At 36.3% G+C, this 25,373-nt stretch overlaps 1 protein-coding gene across 4 annotated transcripts; it reads left to right on the forward strand.

The window, feature by feature from the left end:
• Positions 1–1,799: 1,799 nt before the first annotated feature.
• On the forward strand, positions 1,800–23,955 carry ALX1 (ALX homeobox 1). Of its 4 annotated transcripts, none has more exons than XM_043880624.1 (6): positions 1,800–1,954; positions 2,080–2,187; positions 2,275–2,736; positions 5,730–6,034; positions 9,057–9,185; positions 23,323–23,955. In XM_043880624.1, the coding sequence occupies exons 3-6, from the start codon at positions 2,511–2,513 to the stop codon at positions 23,641–23,643; spliced, it is 981 nt and encodes a 326-aa protein (XP_043736559.1). In that variant the 5' UTR covers positions 1,800–1,954; positions 2,080–2,187; positions 2,275–2,510; the 3' UTR covers positions 23,644–23,955. The 4 variants fall into 4 exon arrangements, with proteins under 4 accessions (XP_043736559.1, XP_043736569.1, XP_043736550.1 ...); XM_043880634.1 differs by having other exon boundaries at positions 2,584–2,736; XM_043880615.1 differs by having other exon boundaries at positions 1,818–1,951.
• Positions 23,956–25,373: the final 1,418 nt, after the last annotated feature.

Here is a 25,373-nt window from a genome sequence, read left to right on the forward strand (position 1 = left end):
AAACAAGCTGACAGAGCTCTACAATGTAACTAAGTTTATAGCTAGGAGTTGTTTGTGTATTTCCTCAAATCAGCAAGGCGTTGTTCTTGCTGCTGTGAATTTCTGAAAAACCTATTAGACGACCATTTCTCTTACCCTCCCCGTGTCTATTAGAGAAAGTACTTTAAGAACATCTGAAGGTAAGGTACAGAAGGGGCTAGGAGAGAATTAAAAAAATCCTCAACCCGCATAAGACTGAGTAGATAATATCCAACGTTCCTACAGGAGCGGTCCAGGATCCGCTCGCAGGAGCTCGGGAAGCGCATAGCCTGCTTCTCCGCCTTAAGCATGGACAGGATGTTCCAGGGTACCTTCTCGCTAGCTTTTCCCTGGCATTGCCCCCCCCCCCACCCCCGCCACATTCTTCCCCTCCTCCCATCCCTGGATGCCAGGCTAGGAGTTCGTGCGCCTTGGTACAATCTGGTATTCTCCCTCACCGCAGTCCCTGAAAGCTTTTCTTTGACTGCGCCCCTTGGAGATTCAACAATTAGTGGTTGGTGCCGCCTGCCTGGCTTTGGAGATAGTAACAATAATACAGGAAAAGTGATATCATTCAGGAATAGTGTCAACTCGCAGGAACCCGAGTGCGCGCTCAAGGCCAGGCCGGGCGCGGCGCCACGTGAACTAACCGATCTCGTGCCCCTGCTCCGGAGAAGTGTCCCGAGAGAGCGAGGCTGCGGCTCCGGGCCGCCTGCTGAGGTTCCACTCGTCCCGATCTCGGTTGAAGACCCGCCGCGCTTCTAGAGCAGTGTTGAGGCGCAAGTTTGAGATGCGGAGCGCTCCATCATTGTTCTTGCCCGGCTGCGGCACATTGTGGCCTCGAAGAGGGTCTCCAGTGAGTCCTAGGTCAGCCCAGACCTTGAAGAACATGGAGATTCCCGAGCCCCTCCGGAGGCTCGCCAGAATTGGGCTTGGCCTCGCCACGCCAGGGTCGGGGGTGCCCGGCGTGCCCAAGGCTGCGGGGCTACTGCCCTGCTGGGCTGGGGAGACGCCATCGGCGCGGCTAGGGCCTGTACGAAAAAGGCTGTCGGGCGGAGGCCTCTCGTGGAGGGCGCAACCCTTAATGCCCAACTTGTGGGCGTTTTCACCAAATTTGCCAGTTTAAGAGGCCTGTTGCTAATGGCGGCCTTTTCTTGCCCAAGGCACTGAACGCTTTTCCCTCCGACGCTGCGGGATCCTCCGATACCAAAGGCAGTTCTAAAGCCTCACAGAGGGGCTTTCCACCCCGTAGCGCTGCTCTGCCCTCAGAGAGCCGCCAGCTCCCCGACCTCCTCCCATCCCCTCCGGCGGGAGCCGAAGCCCCGGCCCAGCCCGCGCCGGGACGCCGCCTGCCAGTGCGCCCAGCTCCGCGCGCGCCCGTCGCTCCCCGTACGCGCTTTTCCAAACTCCACTACGACTCTTTAAAAGTAATCATCTTTTAAAAACCACGATGAAGGCCTTCCTCTTTCATAAACCCCTTTGTGTAACCCCTCTGGCCTATAGTAAGGACCCTTAGGAGGCACTTTTCCTATCGAGGTTTCTTAAAATAATCTGGATCTAATGATAAAATCGTGGACTAAGGGGAGGGTGGGAGAGGGTGGAGAAATGAGGTTGATATTGGTATAATGGTTTCAATGCCTTGCTCGGCTTCCCTCTCCCATTGCCACCACATCCACACGCCGCCGCATTCCAGAAAGAAAGGAAAGGCCACGGGTTCGTAAGCGCCGAGAGCGCCCGGACGCCGAACTCCTCGGGATTGGAAGAAGCAGCGGCCCCTCGACCACGGCCAGCCCAGTTAATAGCTGCCCACGTATCCGGCTTCTTGGGCTTCGGATTAATGTGGATCTTCCACATAAACGATTTACGGATGAAATAAAAGCCCCTTAGAGCATTACTTCCTTTCAAGTTCTTAAGACGCCTCTAAATCTTTCTGGTAGTGAGTGGCCGGCGTGGGGGCGGGGTGGGGACCCGGTGCCGGGCGGGTGGCCCCGGAGGGCGCAGAGCGCGGGGAGTGGAAGGTTAACTGCCTCGCGATCTCACCAAGCTCTTCCGAAATGCCAGTCCACTGTCGCGGCGACAATGTTTCTGAGTGTCGTGGCCTCGTCCCTGCTGGCATTTGTCTGAAATGGAGCTGTCTGTCTAACCTAGGCCTGGACGCGCCCTGCCCGGGTAAGTGGGGGGAAGATGGGGGTGGGGTGGGGGGCGGAGGGGGCCCGGGGTGGAGTTTAGTCGCCTGCCTATTTTCATATTCATTAGAACTGGGAGGTTGCCCGAGGAGCCCAGCTGAGTTTCAAGATATAAAAGCAACTTCGGGTGCCCCCTTTCCAGCCGAGACGTCTTAAAAGGCTCGGAGCCGGGAAGCTCCAGTCGCCGCAGCGCTCGCTTCCCCTTCCCTCCTCTCCGGCCCTCCCTCCTCCCGCCCACTCGCTCCCTCCCCCAGCGCGCTCCAGCCCCCCGAGCTCCGGGGAGCTCTGCGACAGCCTTCCAGGATTATGGAGTTTCTGAGCGAGAAGTTTGCCCTCAAGAGCCCACCGAGTAAAAACAGTGATTTTTACATGGGCGCAGGAGGCGCGTTGGAGCACGTTATGGAGACGCTGGACAATGAGTCCTTTTATAGCAAAGCGTCGGCGGGCAAATGCGTGCAGGCCTTCGGGCCCCTGCCCCGCGCCGAGCATCACGTGCGCCTCGACAGGACCTCGCCCAGTCTGGACAGCAGCGGTGAGTCCCCGGCTCCAGGGGGGTCGCGGAAGCCCACCCGCAGATCCGAGGGCGGGGACCGGTCGGGACCGGGAGGGAAGGAAGGAAAACAGGAAGGAAAGAAGGAAGGAAAGGAAGGGGGAGCGGGAGAGCTGGAGGGCGGAGGAAGGCGGTGGAACAGTGCTGGTTTTAGGAAGCGGAGTTGGGGCTGCTGCAGACTTTCGGGGAGGGGGTGAGCGGGGAGCCAAGGAAGGAGCCCGCACCCCCGGGGTGCATCCTCGCGGTTCTTCTTTTGCTGCCGAGTCGCGTCCCTGACGGGCCGTGGAGTCCCGCTACCCAGGACCCGGGCGTAAACTGATAGGGCGCTAAGCAGAGCGTAATTGAGTCGAGACAGCGCGCTTCCTCTGCGAGCCCGCCGCGCTGCCCCGGGCCGGGGGAGCTGAAATCCATCACAGCTCGTTAGAGGACGTCACTGCCGTCACGAGCTAGAAAACTTAGGTGAAAAACCTTTTGTTTTGGTTTTTTTAATTTTCCAAGACGTAACGATATCTTTGTGAAGTTAGAAGCTTACTAGATGAGTTTCTCTGGATTTGTGATTTTTGCTTCTTTGGGTTTGCTATGCAACAGCATAAATGTTCAACGCCAAATCACTTTACGTAGCTTCGGGCAAAGAATCCCGAATATAATCACTCACTCGCGAATTCCGCATTGTCTGATTTTTCTGACTCCACGGTAGAAGTCGCCTCTAAGAAGCCTTTCGGAATGCTTCTGGGTGAAATCTTCAACTTTGGATGGCCAAGTATCTCAAAGTCAAAATGTTATCAAAACAAACCATCTATCTTTTTATCTTGTAACCCAATACAAACGTATTTTTTTCAGATAGCGACAGCTAAAGCACGTTTACAATTCCAAGAGGACTTTTCCTTATCATTGTATATATTCCACAGTTAAGCTGTAAGGAGCGGGTTGCTTTAAAATAACAAACGAATTAAGTGTGAAATATTTACAACAAGCCTCCCGCCCCCTATTTTAATGGAGGTTCACAATCTGGCGAGCCACTGGCTCATAGTAGTTACTCTTCTAAATACTTAGTACGCGATAGCCTTTGTTTAAAAAAGGCCTCATTTTGTTCAACGTTGCAAGTTACTTTTGACTTGCAAGGTTAAATAAAAAATAAAGGAACAAACAGAAAAATCCGTTAAGTCTCATTTATTTAGAAAGACGCGAAAAAATAATTTTATTTTAATATACTAAAGTTTTGACTTTCTGTCTATATTTCAGATTGCAGGATTTATATTTTGGAATTTTAAAGTGTATCCATAAAGTTATTTCCATGGACAGGATTTGTTTTTAAATGGTTCTGAAATGTCCTCTGTTGACTGCTGAATAAGAATCATAATATTTTATTTAAATTGTCGGGATTCCAAAAATAAGAGAAATAGGTGATTTTTGATACTTTATAAAGTTTTAAAGGAGCATCACACTGTTAGGATGGATTTTGATAGGAAAGTTTTAAGTAAGGTGACTGTAGGCAACAAGCAGTCCGCTAAATTTAGGCAAGTTCCTGCCTTTTTCCTGAGATGCCCTTACCCTCACGCCTGTTTCCCCTCCCCCATCGCTAATTACCGCAGTTCCCCATTAACTCTGCCCACGGAGACAAAACTGTATTGTTTGTTAATCAGTCAAGGCTCTCCTTTATATTTAGTTTTACATCACAACTTTTTTTGCCTAAAGGCTATTGGGTATTTGATTTACCTAGGTACTAGAGTTCAATACATTTGTATAATGACTAAAGTAAAGCAGTTCTAAAAATACATTGTAAGAAAATTTTAAAATAGACAAAAACGAAAAAAGTGTAACAGTTCATTGGAAATCGTTGTTATGGCTGAGACGACTTAAAAAAATGTTTCCTATTTCGTTCTGTGTATCCATTACATTTGTGTGTGGGGTACAATCGAATCTGGAGGAAATCACTGAAATTAAAACACCCCTAAACAGAATGCAGGATGATACCCTTTGTAATCTTCTAATAGATGTTTTAATTTTTGTGCTTTATTGAAAGGAAGAGTAAAGCTTTCTATCTTAAGACAGTTTCATGTTTTAAAAGAGTTAAGCATAAATTTGACATATTTGGATAACTGCAGCTAAAGAAGTCTACTTAAATCTTACCCTTTTCTGTAAAAACACTTTTAGAAACTGATGAAAAATTCTTTTTTTAACTTAGTAGGTCACTTTTTGAAATTAAAATGTTAAATGTGGACATGATATACAGTTGAAATATTGGAAATATAGTAGAAACAATGCCATTTCTTAAATCTCTAGTCCATAGGTTTTGTGTGAAGGAGAAACATAACTTTGAGAAGAGTATGGATTTTGGTTTACAGACAGTATTTAAAATTGAAATGTCCTTTTTGAGCCCTGTTAGTAGCTTACTTTTGTCTGCTGTGAATAAATAAGACATATGAAATTCAGCTCACTTGTAAAAAATTATGGTCATTTAGTTTTTTTTTAAACCAGAGATTCTTAATATGACTACTTTGATTATAAGTTATGTGGATAAATATTACATTAATCCTGAAAAACAGAGCTATATGTGATGCTGGCAAATTATATAAGTTCCATGTACACATTTTTAGATGATTCTAAACCTGCCTAAAGTGAATTAATAATAGTAGATAAAGTGAAAGTCACTCAGTCCTGTTTGACTCTTTTGGACCACATGGACTATGCAGTCTGTGGAATTCTCCAGGCCAGAATACTGGATTCGGTCGTCGTTCTCGTCTCCAGGGGAATCTTCCCAACCCAGGGATCGAACCCAGGTTTCCCACATTGCAGGCAGATTCTTTCCCAGCTGAGCTACCAGGGAAGCCCAATAGTAGATAATATGATGATCAAATCAGTGCCGCACGATATAATCGTAACAGACTCCCTGCCTGATGCTCTGTATCACTTCATCTTACTTCATCAAGGTGTTTTGCAATCCTGAGAACTGTTTTTCCCCCCTCTGGGTGCAGTGAACTATGGGATCACTAAAGTAGAAGGACAGCCTCTTCACACTGAACTAAACAGAGCTATGGACAACTGTACCAGTCTCCGGTTGTCTCCTGTGAAAGGGATTCCAGAGAAGGGAGAACTGGACGAACTTGGGGACAAATGTGACAGCAACGTGTCCAGCAGCAAGAAGCGGAGACACCGAACCACCTTTACCAGCCTGCAGCTGGAGGAGCTGGAAAAGGTCTTTCAGAAGACCCATTACCCGGATGTGTATGTCAGAGAGCAGCTTGCTCTGAGGACAGAGCTGACTGAGGCCAGGGTCCAGGTAGGAGCCAATGAAGGCTGGAGGCTGTGTGTGTTTGGAGCGGGGAGGTGGTTGGGGGGTAGTGTTAGAATGATTCCAGGGTTGCCACAGAGTTTTACCACAAAGTTTATTCCAAAGTTTTACCACAAAGACAGAAACTAATTCTCCTGCTGAAGATAGAGAACAACGTAGCAGAGGCATGTAAGTCTACTAAAATTACTTTTTACTTGCAAACGATTTAACAACTCACACACAAGCCTAAGAGAAAAGAACTTGACTTATTACTTAGGCATAAAAGCTAATGCTTATTTTAGAAGAACAGAATATGATAACAAATATCTGATTTCAAAAAGTGATCTTTAAAGGACAAAAACCCAGAACCATAGCTCTCCAATGTAGTAATTCATGTATTTTATTTTTCTATTGTATCAGCTGTCGAAGCTCTTTTTGGGGTTATATACCTTAGATTTGTAAGTTATTTGTATAGTGGCCCATAAGCATCTATAATTTTACCAAGGTTGGAGTTATAATAAAACAAAGGAAAAAAAATGACAGTCTCACAAACTCTCAATTGTTAGGTATACCGTAAACTATTTTCACTATACATAATTAAAGAAAAGTTGTATAAGCACATCTACAGTTTTCTAGTCCCAGCAATTGTCAATACATGCCTTTCCATTGTAATTTGTAAAATCTGGATAACTTACATGATTTTTTCAGAAACAGTAGGAATAATAGTCTTAAAAGTAACTTTTAAAAGTATAAATTCAATTAAGTTATATCTAAAATTGTGTTCAAATTATCAAATTAGATGATTCAGTATACTACATTTTTTAATAATTTGAAAAAACAAAATTAAAAATGGTAAAATTCTTAAGCGTATTTTATTTTTCCTAGCCTTCATATTTTTAAACTATTTCATTAGTTCCCAAGTAAGAGTAATTCAGGAGAATGACCATTTCGTGTGTTTTTATGACTCTAAAAAAAATAATACTGAATTTTGCAATTTCCATAAACCACTAGAATAAAGAAATAAATTTTTGTTCTGAGTAGAGTAATCGTATTCCTTCTGAAGACTGAGCCCTTGTAAGTCTCTTATACATTGTTAAAGACAACATCTGGTGGTGGACGAATAACAAGCAGCAGATTTTTGCTTTAGTTTATAGAGACAAATGGTTATTTTATCTTAGTTCAGGAAGTAAATATGGAGAAAGTCAGTCGTAAGAAAGAATTTGAGAATTGCCAAGCCTTAACACAAACCCCACCCGTGTGTTTTTTGGTCTTGTGTTCATGTGTTTAAATTAGTTATACTCACAACCATAGAAAAATATGTTTACACATAGATGATCAGCTGTGCACAAAGTCTGTTTTCCCCTTAAACATTTCACCAAGTCCTGGTTAAGTTTGGCCTAAGAAGACGCCCAGAGAGTCAGCCTGAACCTATTTTACTCAGGTAGTTTCCTTGCTTTTTGCATAAGAGTGGTAATTGGCACCTATTTCAAGGTGATTGTCAAGGTTTTCTTCTAAAGGAAAAAGCCCTCGTTACTAAACTCCGTCAGTATGCTCTTGGTGCCCGTCTATGGAGAAAAAGTGCTTTGCTGTATTTTGTTGTTACTGGTGTCTTAAGCCCTGAATATAGTGGGTGATACACACTCACCAGCAGGGCTCTGGGAAACCATCTGAACAGGTGGCTCCCTGCCTTCTTCTGATTGCTGAGAACTCTCCAAAGTGCCATCTTGAATTTGCAATACTTGCTTACACTCCAGACTGAATATTAACATGTCTTCTTAAGTGTGAAGGAAAAGAGATAAGAGAGTAGAATTGAATACAAAAAAGAATAAAAAGTTCAAATAAATTTTAATGAAATGCTTTTTTACAATGTGCATTTTTATAATTCATTTTCAGCTTTTTTCCTAAATATTTTGTATTCTGAAGCTAGTTCTCTGAAGACGAAACAGTTTTCTGAAAGCTGCTCATGTAAATTATATATCAAGTTATACATGTTGAACTTAATTTTTTGTATAACCTTTTAATACCTAAAATATTAAAATGAAGATTCTGGAGATCTTACAAGTGTGAACTGGTTAATATTTAACCCTCTGAGGGAAATAGATGATAGAATAGATGTTTCTACTGTATAATTAATTAAAGAAATTTGGAAAACAGTTTAGTAACTGTGTGGAGGCCATACTAATACACAGTCTTTCTTGACACTTGATTATATCTGTCCTATTTTAAAATTTATATTATCCATAAGTATTTTAAATTGGAGAAATTATCTTTAAGATTTTATGAGCATTTTCTATAAGAGAAAATCTTATAAATGATACAATTTATGTCTAAACAGTTTGTATATTTTAAAACCATAGTTCAGCTTCAGATGATACCATTTTATCCATAATCTTTATCATACTCAATATAACATGTAATCCTACTAGTTTGCTTCTAAATAATCATTGTATTTCTGCTGGTACCATATGTTTTAGATGTAATGTGTTTGTTTACATTTTTCTAAGTTTTTGTAAGTCTGGGTACAGCCCAGAGGAGCTTTCACTTTGTGACATATTTTAAAGATAATTGTTTTGACAGACTTAGATATTAATTTGGTTATAGATTGGCTGAGTTCGTGTTCTATACATAACCCCAAATTAAAAAGTTATGAGTGTCTTTCAGACTTGCATTCTCTGAGAGAGGATTATTATCTATGATAATTTGGAGATATAAGGAATCTTCAAGGTCATATAATCTAATTCTTCTTTATTTTCAATTAGTAAAAAAAATAGAGGCTCAGACATGTTAAATAAAGTTTTGAAAACATCTTGTCTCATTCTATTAAACTATATTGCCTAGTAGACATGGCACTTATCATATCGGGGTAAAATAAAATAGAAAGTAAAACTTGTGGATCCCTTTCTAATATAAAAACATTTCTGCTTTTGTAATTTTCTTGACCTGGTTTACCTTTCTGATTTTAAGTCTTTGACCATCATATTTGCATTACCAGCTATTCCTTAGCTGAAATTCTACTTTTTTAAAAAACTAGGTTTGGTTTCAAAATCGAAGGGCCAAGTGGAGAAAAAGAGAACGTTACGGCCAGATCCAACAAGCTAAGAGCCATTTTGCTGCCACCTATGACATATCAGTTTTGCCAAGAACTGACAGCTATCCACAGGTATGGTAAACTGCACAGAACACTGAGATACGCAAGTGTGGTTTGTATATTCTTCAAAGGGCTAGTGTAAACTTTATCACGTCTAATATAATAGTCAAGAATGAAAATTTTAATCTCCAAAAATTGTTTCCATGTTTGTTAGATTTTTATTTTGCTAAAATATTTATTTTTATTTATTTTAAAATATTTCAAGGTCTTTTCTTTGGTATACATTGCAACAACTTAAGTAGCATCATTCAATAATCTGTCTCTTAATTACTCTGCATTTTAATAATTCAGACTCACTCCCTTTGTTAAATACATAAAATATTGCTAGGCTCTGTGGCTCTTTTTTTATGAGCTGTACCATAACCTGCTGTTGAATGTGGCTGATGAAACCTTCAGTTCACTTAAAACTATTTTTTTCTCCTGTGTTGTCTTTTCAGCTTTGAAACTGCTTATTGTTTCAAGGAAACATTTATCCCTTTGTGACTTAAAACATGTATAGAATTAGTTCTGGACCTAATTTTTAAATTGTATCACATTAAGAGTATTTAGAAATTTTTTTCCTCTAATTGTTTCTTTTAATTTAGAGAGGGTTGTTTTTGCATACTTTGTAATGCACATAAATAAAATATATTTTGTCTTTGTAATTGGATATTAATTTTTCCTGCTACTGAATTATAATATTGAAAATTGTATTTACTACATAAAGAATATGTGTATTATAAGAAACAAGCCATCTGTTATTTAATTCCTTATTGTTTAATGATGTGTGTTATAAGAGACTACTTTGAAAATGAATATGTAACGCATATACTGATGAAATATTTTGATAGTCCAGTAAACAAATCATCATAGCTCCAAACTTAAGGATACTCATTTTCTTCAACTGTAAATTCATACCCTGTGAGCATGAATTCCGTCCTTTAATTTCATGCTGTCTTTGTATTCTTGTACCTTTCATGATTTTTAAAAAACCTATCTTGAGACTTTCACTCCTCCAGGTAAATTCATGAGTTTTTTTTTTAATTCATGAAATTTACTAATGTAATATTATATGTGGATATAAGAGCCTTAGAGATCACCTAGTTCCTTTGTTTTAAAAGTCAGGAAACCAGAGCCAGATGAGTTAAGAAAAAGAATTGGTCCATGATCACACGAGTGGTTCCTTACAGGGCAGTCTATAAAGGGCTTCTCCAGCTAAGCCTTGCCACTGCAGTTTTCTTAAAGACCAGTGATATGGGTACCTTTTGAGTAAAGGTCCATACCTTAAGAAGAATCTTATTTCCCTTATTTCAAAAAGTTTATCTTAAAGTAGTTCCTTTATATTTTCTCCTGTTTTAAAAATATGTGTATCCTCCTGGTTACTTACCATCAACACGTTTTGAGTGTCCTAGTTGAGTTCTAAGCAAAATGCTGCAAGGATGTTTCTCCTCTAGGTGGTAAGTTCCATGGGAGCAGGATTGCAGTTTTCCTAGTTGTTAACAAGACTATAGCCTTCACTGTCTGTCACTCTTCTAAGCAGTGTACATTTATTAACTCATTTAATCCTGCAATAACCTTACACAGTAGGTGATATTAATTGTTCCCATTTTTTATATGTGGAAACTGAGGCACAGAGGGGTGAGGTATTTACTGCCTCTAATAAAAGTGAGATATCTTTTCACTTTTACTAGTGTAGGAAAGCTCAGATTTAAGCAGAGGCAATGTGGCTCTTAAGGGTAAGTAGTATGATTAAATGATTAATAGCAAAAGAGCGTAACGTAAGACTTAAGTCGCATTATTCAGATCTGCAGTTTAGTTCAAGGGAGCAGAAAATGTTCACAGCCAACCAGTGAAAAACAATAGAATGATAACAGAGATGGCATATACTTTGCATACTTTTAAACTACTTGATTGTGATGACTTTAGAAACAATAAAGTCACAAATTATGAACTCTTTTCCAATAGACCCTAAGCAGTCTTATTGCTAAGTCTATCTCACAACACTTGACTGCAGCGTACTTTTTTTCACCTTATTATTTCAGTCTTCATTCCTTTCATTGTTCTATTTCTATTTTCCACTTTTCTGCTCCTTGCTCTTAGTTGCCTAGTTGCTAGCCCCCCTTTCTTCTTTAGAATATCATAAAATGTGTAGAATAGGGCCTTGCACCAATTAAGCTCTATATAAAAGCTTAATATAACAATACACTCTAGTCAGCCTTAATTTTAGTCACCTCCTAAAATTATCTTGCCATTATGTTATTGTGCCTCATAGCTTTCGATATTAGCAATTAGCAGAATGAGGTCACGTAGTAGCTCAAGCAGGAAAGGAAATGGTACCGTCAGATTATACATTTGATGGTCTTTTTCACTCCAACAAAAGATTAGTTAAAAAAAATTCCCCTCAGAGATAATAGAATTTTGCACTAATTTCTCTTTGTGGGTTCTTCATAATTTTTATGTATATTTGGTTATACCACCTCTTAATTTAAATATGGGAACACAGACATCATATGTTGAAGTTATTTTGACAATGCAGTTCATTAACATTGATAAAAATCAGTGCTGTCAAATCCACAGTACTTTTCTGCATTGCTAAGTCATTTAATGTTTGGTTACCAAAAATTCTAAAATCAAGTGTCTACCACTCCCCACTCTAGGTATTGAAGAAAGTCAGGGGGAAAGTCTGTTTCATTTAAAAATATGTGGTTAACTTTATTTTAGTTTGTTTGAAAAAATAGCTATGCCAAAGTCATGTCTCTCAAGACTCAGCCTAGGGAAACTTCTTTTTAAAAATGAAAAAAAAAAAAAAATCATGTGGCTTGAAAATAGTTTATAATGGGAAAAATAGGAATTGAAAGAGTCTAACCAACTCAGTGCAATAAGACATTGAATGTGGTTACTGTTACTAATTACAGAAAAAAATTATTAATTACAAAAAAGTTGGAACTAGAAAAAGTTGGCGGCAGGACAGAAATAAAGAATTAGCAATTTGGCAGGGAAGCAAAAGCATACACAGAAATACATCAAAACCAGAAATGGTTTAGAAAATGTTCTCCTTCAGCCTGCTCATAATAGTAAGCCTTTGTATCATAATCTTACCTAGCATAAAGTATCTATATATAACATACAATGTTTATTTATGAATAGTAATTAATACTTTCTAAAATGTTCTAAATACTTTGTTTTCACTGGTCTTCATTACACTAGCAACAACAGCTGTAACAGTAAAAAAAGTAACTTACCAGTTGAGGGCTTGTTTTAAGCCAGTCTTCCTCCTTAGAGCCATTAACTCATTGAATTGGAGCCCAAGTGTTTTGAGTTCAGGAGTCCCGGGCTTCTTATGCAGCATTTTCTCCTTAAACCAACACTGAGTATTGAAATAGTTCAATTTTGACGCTGAAACATCGCCTTACTTTGGAAAGGAAAAAATTTCTAAATAATAAAACATTTTAAAAATGTAGATACTTCTTCGGACTAAGATACTGTTTTTTTAAAACTTGCTCATGTTTGAAGGCAAACAAAAAAGTGAGTACTGTGATGTCAGTAGTAACTAAAGGTAGTATATTTTGATGTAGTGAAAATAGTAGTGTTATTTTTTTAAAAGCTCTATTTTGGGTCACAATGTTAGTTTCCATTTGTCAATACAGTATAGCTAAATTAAATTATTTGATGTTCTCCATTACATGATATTTTAGAAAAGAGTCATTGCTTGTGCTAAATCTGTTTCCCTCTATCTTGAATTCCCTTTCCCTCACCTAAACCAGGAAGCCTCTCAATTTTCCCTCAATCAATGCCTTCACTTTCTCACCGACCTTGTGGTGGATTGTGTAAAAATGCCTGCCACACCATTTAGGATGTAAAGTATTTAAAAGATGATTCAGTTCTTACTCACGCGTGTATCATCACAGTGTTAAGCAGATTATATATACACCGAATAGATGTGAAAAAAGTTTCGTTCTACTTCAGTTTTCAGGAGTACATTATAAAACAAAATTAGTCTATTTTTTATAAAACAGATGGTTTCTGAATCTCTGCTCTCAACCAGCTCTGTGGTCTTAAGCAGCTAACTTTTCCTCTTTGAAAGGAATAGACTAGAAAGATTTTGCAGACCCCTTTCAGCTTAATGCATTTTCATCCAGAGTTTTATCATTTTATAGTTTTGCATTTTATCAAACAGATATATGCTCGATCTTGTTTTAGGCACAGCGGTTATACAAATGATCCAGACAAAATCTCCTGCTTTCTAGACAGATTGCAAAGTAGATATTACAGATTCTGCAAACATTTCTTGATGCAGACTATATATCAAGCACACCAAAAGAGACTGACATAATTTTGTCCTTGAGTTGAAGAACCAAGCAAGTATCTATCAACATTAGATTCTAATGTGTTTCTAATTTATTAAAACCAAAGCATCTTTAAAATAGTTATTTTTGGTGAATAAAATATTTTTTGTTAAGTTATACACATTTTCTAGAAAGATTATGGACTTCTCCTGTGGCTCAGCTGGTAAAGAATTTGCCTTCAATGCTGGAGACTTGGGTTCGATCCCAGGGTTAGGAAGATCCCCTTGAGAAGGGAAAGGCTACCCACTCCAATATTCTGGCCTAGACCATTCCATGGACTATAGGAAGGAGTCAGACATGACTGAGCGAAAGATTATAGCTAGCCTTCATTCTTAGAAGAAGTGCTCATTTTGCGCCATTAGGTTTAGTTCAGATTAAGCTTACATTAACTTGATCATTTACTAGCTGGGTGACTTTGAAAAAGTCTCTGGACTTCCTTAATCTTGATTCTTTATTTGTAAAATTGAGGTACAGTTGGTACTGGAGTTGGTGGTCTTAGTGTAGATAAAGATGTTAATGATACTTTTTCTGTTATGGAGAGGATTAAAATGATTTCCAAATAGTCCATGGAGCTAAATCCTGGGATTTGGGGTGGGCCATGGTTTAATGTATGCCTCCAGGCTTTACAATCAGGTAGTTATGGGTTCAGATCCTGGCTCTGCCACTTATTAGATTTTTAGACCTTTGGCAAATAAATTAACCGCTAGGAACATTTCTCTTCATTTATAAAATGGTGATAGACGTTCATATGTTATTTGTGAGAATTGAAATAGTTTATGCCAACTATTTCCTAGTACATAATGAGGGCTCAATAAATAGTCACGATTCTATAATAGCTATTAGTCATTATTCATTTATTTTTTTTCTGTAGTAGAGAAGTAGCTAAGTGGTTTGAATGCCCCTTTTTGTTGTAGTATTGGAATCAATACATTCTGTGAGTAAATTTACTATTTGAGGATCCCAGGGAAAGAACAAATTTAGTTAAATACACTTTCTTCTTTAAATTAGGATAACCAAATAAATATGATAGCTTTAGGAAAATTTGAGTATATTCTTAATCCACCAAAATAAATAATTTCTCACTTAGAAAATATTTTTTCATCAAAAATTTCAAAAGAAAGGTTGAAAGTTTTCCTACCAAAATTTTCAGTGAGGTTTTACTTAGTAAATAGTGGAATCATGATTTTATCTGTTTTCCAAATGTACAAAAGGACCCATGTAGTATTTTTGCTTTCTGTTGTTTAATTGATGCCTTTATAAATATATGCCACTTCAAGTTTGAACCTAGCAAACGCTGGATTCAAGTTATAGATAATTTGTAGTCACTAAAATAATTTAAAAAACAGATGAAAAGCTGTATAGTATTTTTAGCTTAGCACATACTATTTCAAACGTTGCTATACAGTTTTAAAGTTTCTGTGAAATAGTGATTATGAAGATATTGTTTTCCCTACCTTCTTCTATCAACAAGTTTCTCTCCTAATCTTGATGTTTACCTTTATTTAAGCTAAATAAAGAATATGAAGCTTATTTCCTTTAACCATTGTGGTTGTGATTTAAAGGCACCTGGAGCAGCTTTTACCTTTAGAAAAAGTATCATTTTTATCACTGTTATTTCTGTCTTTTCCCCAAGTATTTGAAGTAAACAAAGACTCCAAGACCTTTTAAAAATGTTAATAATGTAGCTATACATGATGCATTGTGTAATGAGTAGTTCCATATGTTTCAAACAACCAATGAGATGGTCATATATTGTAGTGAAACGTCCTTTATGAGTGGAGGGACAAAATATTAACAGCACTAGGTCAACAAGTGATACAATTTATCACGTGATTGTAAGCACAAATATTTACAGTTACAGAAGGATATAAATTATTCAAATCAATATAGTTTTTACAATGGATACCATCCCTAAATTAATTAAATATATATATTTATGTAAAACATATAAAGTGTATTTCACATATATGTGTATGTTAAAACTAAGTTATGTGTAGCCGGAGGTAGATTTTGTTAGTATTGATCAAGTAAAGGTACAGCTAGACACACACAGTGAATAATTCTTCTATTTGGTGAAAGTAATCCTAGATACTTTAAAGAAGTAAAGAATATCCTCTAGAAGAAGTAAAGTGCTTTCACATTGTTGATTATGAAAATAGACTTATTTTTGAAATGTAATATTCAAAGTTAATGTCATTTAAAGACTACATAGTAGTGATAACTTAGCTGGTTTTTTTATTCGTTTTGCTTTTAGTTAAGTGAACCCTGTTAAGTGTTGTATTTAACTGATTTGGTTGTACATATTTTGTATTTTAAGAGGAAAGAGTAAATCACTAAATTGAGTAGATTATCAAAATAAGTAATAAAAAGTGAAAATTAAAAATATAAAAATAAATTGTTCATATATATTAAACCTACCTTATGGAAGGAGGAGGGGGGAAATTAAGCATAAAAGTCTGAGAAGTCTATGAGAACTTCTGGATTAAAACCTGCAGTTTAAACCATTATTGTTAGTGTGAACCTCAGGATATACCTTAATCCAGAATTGTATGTGCACCACATTTATTAAACTACATGCATCTGTGAGTTTTCATTTTTATTCTAAATTATGGAGCATTAAATAGACTTTTTCGTGCAAATGCACAGTTGATTTTAAAATAACAAAAATAAAATTCTAAATTAGCGTTAACTCAAATATAAGATGAATATAATTGGTAACTTGACTCAGGATTTTAAGAATAAATTGCAAGCTTGTATATGACACCTTGTGAAACTCTCTAAGGTTAAAAATATACTGTATAAATACTTTATGTTTGCATACTTGATTTACATTTTAGGTTAATAATTTACAAAGAAAGCTTATAATTTTTGTTTCTTATAACTCTGAACTTTTTAAGTAGTAGAATTCTCATTAAAAATGAATTAGGAAAAAAAAAATGAATTAGGCACTTGTGAATCAACAGTAGTTAGGATGCGTGCATTAAAATAGATGAAAAATAAGGTGACAAATAATTGGAAAATACTTCAAGTGATAATTGTTGCATAGCAAATGCCAAATGCTATGATTTTATTCTCTCCTAAAGTGAGTTGATTTGAAAAGTTTCATTTTAAGGTATGTAGGGTGAGATTTCCTATAAAAATTTTTTGTAATGGTCACAATTTAAAATTTAAGAACACATTCGACAGTAACGGAAAAGAAAGATGTTCTTAATGTTTCCTTTATCTTTTATGTGGAGCATATTTCAAATATTGTTTGAATAATGCAAAATTTAAACAATATTTATATGATGTCATTCTGAAAATTTATAGACATTAACATTGCTAATGAGACTAATTGAGATAGTCTTTTAAGTTTTGCACTAAAAAGAGACACACACTTTTATTTTTCTGTATGGCAAATTTCTTTCCAGTTTGTTAGTCTCACATGACTATTACATCTAATAGTGTTTTTTTAAACAGAAAAGGCATTCCTCCTGTTTGAAATCCATATATACATTTCTAAGATGAAATTTCATTTAAGAACTCAAAGTAGCAATGAACAATTAACATGTGATCCTTTTCTGGTGAATAAATACTTTCTGATCACTTCAACTTAGTAATGCTATGCATTGAGAACACATTTTTAAAATTTTTGAAATTAATTTCTCCAAAATCTTAGTATTTATATATATATATATACACACTTATATATATGTATATATAGTTAAAATTACATCTAATAAGAGGGCGCTGATGAAAACGTATCCTCATTTCTATCTCAAGTAGTATCTAAATGTGCTCAGATTTATCTCTTCACTGTGTGATTAATTCAAGTTGGGGTTTTTTCCCCCAGGTACACAAAGTCTCAGTGTATATTATTTCTTCACTGGTAACAAATTCACTGTTTAGAAAAACACCTATATCCTTTCTCCCTGCCAGAAGCCTACTGATGTAGTTACTAGAAAAGTTAATGGGACCCTAAGGTCCCAACAGCTAGAAATATCTCAAGTTAATAAGCATATGATTCTTATTAATACTTTATCCCTCTGAATTTTAAAGGAGGGGATATACTAATAAAGAACATAATGGCCTCTTAAAAAGTCAAACTACTTTTGTCAAAAGTGATGTTTGCCTTTTTAAAAGAGGCCATATAAAAATCTGGTAAATTAAATTCTATAGTGATAATGTGGTAATAAATCTTTATAGTAAGTATTGAATAATACTCAGAGTAGTCAATAAAAGTAAGCATTCTGTCAAACAGGAAAAGCCAAAATCAACTTTTTTATTTTAACAGAAAGAAGCTATTGCTATAACATCATCACAAATACCTCTTTGTGAATCCCTGATCTCTTTTTTCCCAGCAGCCCTTTAACTCCCACGGGGAACTGCTGGGGTTGCGATGTGAAGGTCATATGAGTGTAGGATAATACGTGTATCCTGGGGTGTGTGCGTGTGTGTGTGTGTGTGTGTGTGTGTGTGTGTGTGTCGTGTACATATAAATGTTGGTGGCAGGAAGAAGCAGTCTATATGTAGAGGAGGAGTAAGATTAAGTAAACTTATTTTAGTAGAAAAAAAATTATTTAGTTGGCTTTAGAGATACTTTAAAATTAAAGAGTGCTCTAAAATTGCTCCTATATTCTCAAATTTTTCAGTATTTCTATTAAATCCAGATTAAATTCTATAGGCTAATATCTCCATAAATACCATTAACATTGAGATACAGAGTATATAAATCAGGAAACTATTTGATATTGTTTTACACACCATGCTACTTTACAACTAAGGGAAAGAATAATAAACCTAGATTAAGAGGTTTTTTAGAAGTATGAAAAACTCCCCACTACAGTAAAATCAGAAAATAACATTAGAAATATATACCACATTTAGCATACTAGAATTTTCTTTCTAGCTTTGGTTATGTAAAGAATATATCTATATCAAGTTTCTAAGGTGAAGGTAAATGAGGTTTATAATTTCCTATCCATGATTTACTCTGTTCCTTCAATTCATGACATACATAGATCCACAATGAAGAACTCTTAATATATGTGTGTATTCTTAGATTTAACCCTCTCCTTCTAGCTATTGCTTTTAATTCCTTGGAAGGAAGGTGAACATTAAATGATTTCAGCTTGGATAGAATCAGACAAAAAAAAATTTCCTCCAAAATTCAAAGCTGTGGAATAATTAAATATAAAGTTTTCACTTGATTAGAAAAACATTAAGGGGCAGACATTCAAAGTGGAGAGTAGTAAGTCAGCTAAACTTTCATTCATGCTAATGGGAGGCAGTTGGCTAAATTCCGTGGACAATGCTTTGAACATACCCCCAGAACTTTAAAAAATGCTGTGAACCACATTAAAACATGGAATATTTTTAGATTATCCACTCCTTATAAACACAGCAAAGAAGAAAAAATGTAAAGACAGGCAATCTTTCTTTTTCCTTTTTTCTTTTCTTTTTTTTAAAGCACATTTGAAAAAGAATGTGGGCATTAAATAACATTGCTCCTGGTTGTACATCTCTTGCATATTATACGGTTAGAAGCTTACAAAAAATTATTTGGCACTAGTGTCTATGAACTAGTATAAAAAATATTAGAAAGATAAGTAGTGATCTTAGAAAAAATAACATTCTTTCATTTCAAAATTTAACAGCAAATATAGTATTTCTTTCAATAAGTCAGTAAGATTTTTGTATAACTTCTCTGTTGTTAAATATATATATGAGACAATATGACTTGCAGATTCTAGCGCATCCTTTTAAAATGACCACTTAGAAGAATGGAATGAAGGAGACATAGAAGAAGCCCACCTGGACAATGGTAGATTTATTAAACTACAAGCTCAAACAACTTTGTTGTTTAACCACACTACTTCTTCAGACATTAATAGAAGTGGATGATCTAGAACAAAGATGATACCTGCTAGATTATCCCCACAGTGATCAGACAACATCTAGAGTATTATATTCCGTTGTCAGTGCTGGATGTTTATAAGAGTGAAAGGGTATTGACAATCTCCATCTCATCCAAAGGAATGTGACTAGAATGATACTGCCTGGAAATCAATATGAAGAATCCTTAGAGAAGAGAGACTTATGATTGTATAATAATCTCATGATGATATTTGAAAATTTTCTCATGTAAGAAGGATGTTGCTTGTTCTGTCCAGAAAGAGAAGAGAGAGAGGAAGATTACACCTTTTTACAGAGCTCCCCAGAGGGGAATGGAATACTTTTTAGAACAGGATGAGTTTCTTATCCCAGAAATTGAACATAATTGAAAATGTACGAGAATTTTTTGCATTTGGAAGGAAGTTGGACTTCAGTAGTGTTTCTTTATCCTAAATGATGTTCTGAATTGCTTTTGTGTCTTACCATCTTTAGGGATTGAACACACGTCTCATATGTGTGAACACACGTCTCTCCTTTATGGGCAGGTGGGTTCTTTACCACTAGTGCCACCTGCGAAGCCCCATTATCATCTTTGCCATTATTTTAGTACAGACCCCCTCAGCTACACTGCCTGCTTAATGAATCAGAATCTCCAGAAGATAAGATAATAAGTGTTTAACAAAAAAGAAAAAGAAGATTACCTGCCTAAAGATATAGAGTCAACAGGGTTTCTAGCAGTGTAATTTTCATGATTTCTGTTAAGATTGTGTAGTATGGTGATTCTGGCATTCAAATCATGAGAGAAAAATTTAGGTATGTTAGCATAAATTGTCCACAAAATTTTGATTACATCTTCAAGATGAATCAGTCCAAATTTCATATTCTTAGAGATTTCCAGTATTTAATAAATGTGTACTAAGGATTTATCATGTACTGTGTCAAGCCTGGGGATGAGAAACAGTTGTGAGTGATCATTGGGAATTTTGCTTTCAGAAAGTGGAGTTTATAGATACACACAAACTTAGGATTGTGAATAAGTAAATAATTTCAACTCATAAGACTAGTTTTTATGTTATTGTAGCATCTCATAAGATTTCTGGGGTTCGGATTTGACCTCCTCCATGGAAGTTATCCAATCTTGGGTGAAATTCTTACACTCTCTGCTTTATAGTTTTACCTTTTACAAAATGGGGATAGTAAAGGCACATACCTTTTTGTGTATTGGAACGATTCAGAAGTCGTCATGCTTTTAACAAAATGCTTGACACGTGGCCATTAATTGATAACTGTTAGATATCATGAGCATGGTCTTGATTGTCCTCATCAGATGTTTTACACCTCCAGAGGAAATGCTTCCAAGGAGGCAAGACCCCTGTTCACTGGGGATATTATTTTTTATGATTTGCATCCAGCTTTAATATAGAAACCATCTAGATCCCCAAAGTCAAATGAACACATGCCAGAAATTTGAAAATCAAAGAAAGACAGGGAAGAGATGGGAGACAGAAATCATGGAAACCCAGCATATCAGTAAAAGTGTGTGACAGCTTCACTGGTCATGAAAATATTTGGGTATCTCTTAAGTCCAACTAAAGTATTGCTGTTAGTAACTTGCTTTATTAATCTGTTCTGTTCAGAAGACCTTTCTATATGTTCTGTTTCATGAAAAATAATGCATTTAACTTGCTTGATCATGTTGAAATAAGTTTTGATCAAAATAACAATATTTGCTTATGTCATAGAAAATGGAGAGATTTTCCTAAGTTCATTTAGGGTGAAAATACTTAAAATTTAAATTCATAGATCACCTTCCTTGCTTTTACTCTCCTTATTTATTTATTTATTTTTACCTAGTTGTTAAATATATTCCTGTGCATTTGGAATACAAGTAGATGAGTTCAATAATAATTTCTAGCACTATGTTTTGTAAGTTGAGGAATCCTTTAATACACGTAAAGCCTAAATAATCTTTCTCCACCACTATCTGGCCTTGCATTTATTTTTTTCAAAAGTAAGCAAGCAAATTCACTTTCATTTCCTGAAAGCTCTTTTGTCAGACATGTGACTGTGGTTTTTCAGTGTAGCACAATGTTTGATTGAATGTCAGAGGAAAATCACCCGGATCAAGTTGGAAGAACTAGTTTGACAGAGTAATGACATTAACAGCCCCTCCTGCTGGTTTGAGATAGATAGCTCTGCAGTCACTGACACCAATCATCATATTTTGGGTAAAGGGAGACACAACGTCGTAGGATGAGCCAAAATTTAAACAGCATAGCCCTTGACAATTTAAGGATTGATAAAGTATGCAAATCATGATGGACAGCTGGTTAGATAGCTAGATAGAGGTCTATAGATATCTCCCACAGATTTGGCATATTTAAAGCAGCTTAGAAAGAACTATTTTAAAAACAACACTAAAATGAGCATCTTGCCAATCATTGAAGCCCCACGTAAAGGATGATATTTGTTCAGTCCTGAAAATGGTTAAGTGGCCCTTTCAGAGTGACAGAGTAACGTCTCTACAATGTAATCTAGAAGATTCATTGACATATTTTGGCTATTAATTGAAAATAAGTTGTCTTTAAAAGTATGGCTTAAGCTTGGGTTTTGTAAGAGTATACCAGAGGCTACAGTGGTAGACTGAAATTCCTATGTAAAAAGAAATATAAGAAAATTATTCTTCTATATGTGTTAAGTAATTGATTATTCTGTTCTAATTATGATTTTAAAAAAGAAAAGAAAGCCAGATTGGATAAACATATATACTGCTGTTATGTTTATTAGTGTAAGTCTAAATCTAGTGTAACAATATTGTAAAAGGCATATAATTTTCAGATTTCATATTCCAAGGCTGTGTCTCTGTTACGCTATACCAAGCAGCATTTTCCTTGCTTTTTCCCAGCTCCTGCCTTTGGCATGACTTCTCTGTGCTTCTCAGTAGTGCGTGTGATCACTCTCCTTGCTCTTGTTTAAATAGCTGGTCTAAGATGCCTCCTATTTAAAATTCATAGTATACAAATTTGACTTAGTGTTTCTTTTGCATGCTAGTAACTTTAAAGAAATTTGTGTTTGCTGATAATACTGCACAATATAGAAATGTTTCCTATAGGGATTTAATATGATGATTGTGAATTTCTTGGGCACAAGTGATAACTCAGTTTTCAGTCTTATGTAAGTTGTTACCTTATACTTAATTTTTATTCATATAGTATTTTTGCTAATACTTGAATTTTTTTTCTCAGTTGTGCTTCCATTTTTGGGTACTGGTCAAATTTTAGAATTCTAAATCTGCTTCACATGTTGTAATTCTACTGTAACCTCATCATATCATATATAAATCATAGAATAAATATTTAAAATATGTATATAATTGTCCTATTGACAGAGATATTCAAGACTAGAGGGAATGAAAAACAATGAAACAGTAAACATTTTCCAAAATGATTTTTTATCAAAAATATCTCTAAAGAACAACCAGCCTGGTATCAGCATTGGTTTCCAGCAAAAACTACCACACTGAGTCAGCTATGGAACTTAAAAAAGCAATTCTGTAATTTTCTTTAGAAAGATGAAAACTGTATTTAAACTTAATCATATTTTAATCACTGTCCTAAACACATGAATTGATCAAAAATAATGATTAAATCAGATTTCATTTTAAAAATCATGACTGTAAAAAGAATCCTCAAGAGACTGACATGTATTGAGAGTATTTTATGTGGTCAGGCATGTGGGTTTTGGTGATCCATTCCAGTGTGACAAACTAGAAGAATCTTTCAAATAATTGTTTTTCAGTAATTGCTTGATGTACTCAGAATGAAATTATAGACCGCCCAATAGGAGCAGACAAAGAACAGCTAGCAAAACTTTGTAAATTCAGTTTCCCAAAAGTAAGGAACCAAAGTGAGAATGCGTAAATGTAATATCTGTTGTTTTATATATTCCAGATTCAGAACAATTTGTGGGCAGGAAATGCAAGTGGCGGTTCTGTGGTTACTTCATGCATGTTACCACGTGACACTTCCTCATGTATGACACCTTACTCTCACTCGCCTCGGACAGATTCCAGTTACACGGGGTTTTCAAACCACCAGAACCAGTTCAGCCACGTGCCCCTCAACAATTTTTTCACTGACTCTCTTCTTACCGGGGCTACCAATGGACATGCATTTGAAACAAAGCCAGAGTTTGAAAGGAGGTCCTCCAGTATCGCAGTTCTTCGAATGAAGGCCAAGGAGCACACCGCCAATATTTCATGGGCCATGTAACATACAGTACTCTTTTCTTTTTCTCTTAATGGCAAAGTAAAACATTCTTATTTCTCCTATTTAATGGATACCACAATAAGCTGCTGTGTGTGGAATTGCTAAAGGTCAAGATATACAGTGAGACCAGCTTAAATGAATAGTTGTTATTATTTAACATTAAAATCTAAGAATGAACCTCTGAAAAGACTAAATAGGTTTACCATGCACCCATCTCCACAAACTCTGTTTTAGTAGTAAGATTTTTCTTTCTATTGTACGAGTCAATGAAATATGATCATGCAACTTCTTAAAAGAATAAATGTATTAAACAAATTCCTCTGTTATAGATTGATTTATGTTAGTTCTGTATAACAAGAAATCCCTTGTAAAATAATATCTGAAAAAGGAGGAAATGCACTGGGGAGAATGTCAAGATACTGAAGCTGTCAGGTAAATATTGAAGCAGGGTATTTTGGGGAGTTAACTGCCATTTTTCCATCTCTGGCTCCAAGGCATAATGGGCATATCCTCTGTTGCTGAGAATTTATCTGTGGGCTTCGAAGATTTTTTAACTCTAGATGTTTTAGTGAATTTCCATGCAATGAAAAAAGAGCTCTTTGGAAATGACCAGCATTTACATGAAATATTTGGGCATCGTGTCCTGAAACCATGTGGCTAAAGGTGATAACTGAAATATCCTGATATGATTAAAAGTACAGTTTTGAGAACAGTTTCTATAAATAGCATCTTTTCTAATGAACAAGCCAGCACGGCCTCAGTGATGAGTTATCACACACAAAAAGAAAATTGCAAAATCTGCTGTTGCTTTTAAACTAGAATGGTATCAATGAAACTACACACAAACATCTAATAAATACACTTAAATATTCAGGTAAAGGAACAGCAATTTGGAATGTATATTTGTATCATGAGTATGTCCAAGTGCACGTGTGTGTGTTTTTTTGACATAGAAGCTGTACACATTTTTTGCTACTGTGGTTTTGCACGGAATTAAAATGTCAGAAGCCTCTCAAATTTCTGGTGGAAAAGAAGAGAAGAAAAATACATTGCATCTGGAAAACTGCTAACCCCTTTGATTTACTTCTCCTCCCTTTCCCCTGTCACATTCCAGGCTTTTTCAGATGAGTGAAATGTCAGCCTCCTTGAAAGACTCGTAAGTTCATAAAGGCAAAGTAAATTAATTGAAATGAAGATGACTTCCATGGCTTGGATCAGAGCACGATCTGCTTTTTGTACTCAGAATCTTCCTTGTGGTTCCTACAGCCTTTAGGGATATGCATGGAAGCCCTCAAGGCTAAAGGACAAGATTAACTGATTTTTAAAAATTAAATTTCAGAAAAAGTACTTAAATTCGGTAAGTGTCTCTAGTGGGAAAATATTTACAGCAGTTAGACATCTTCTGTAATAAAATTTTAAATTAGGCAGATGATAGAGTTGAGTGATGTCCTAAACAAACATTCTTTGACTTCATAATCACTCTGTTCTTTATGACTTCTGTGCTCTCTCTTTTTAGTTTTGTTCCCAAGACAAACTTGTGCAACTTTGGCCCTGAGAATTATGCTTACATGCTTTTGTTCAAGGATTGTTTAGGCAGCTGTTAAATATCCTCATGTTTCAGAAGAGAATGACTTCTGATATACACATGTATGTGGTCAGTAGAAATTTGTGAACTAAAACTAAAATGTAAGATTTTCTTTTCAGTAATTTCCCCACTCAGTGGTGTCCATGTT

This window comes from Cervus elaphus, chromosome 3 (genome assembly GCF_910594005.1).
Source record: "Cervus elaphus chromosome 3, mCerEla1.1, whole genome shotgun sequence".
NCBI lineage: Eukaryota > Metazoa > Chordata > Mammalia > Artiodactyla > Cervidae > Cervus > Cervus elaphus.

Excerpts from the sequence above, each read along its gene's own strand:
- ALX1 (XM_043880624.1), top strand. The coding sequence starts at position 2,511 with ATGGAGTTTCTGAGCGAGAAGTTTGCCCTCAAGAGCCCACCGAGTAAA. Across the intron at positions 2,737-5,729 it reads GCCCAGTCTGGACAGCAGCG|TGAACTATGGGATCACTAAA; the intron begins GTGAGTCCCCGG and ends CTCTGGGTGCAG. Across the intron at positions 6,035-9,056 it reads TGACTGAGGCCAGGGTCCAG|GTTTGGTTTCAAAATCGAAG; the intron begins GTAGGAGCCAAT and ends TTAAAAAACTAG.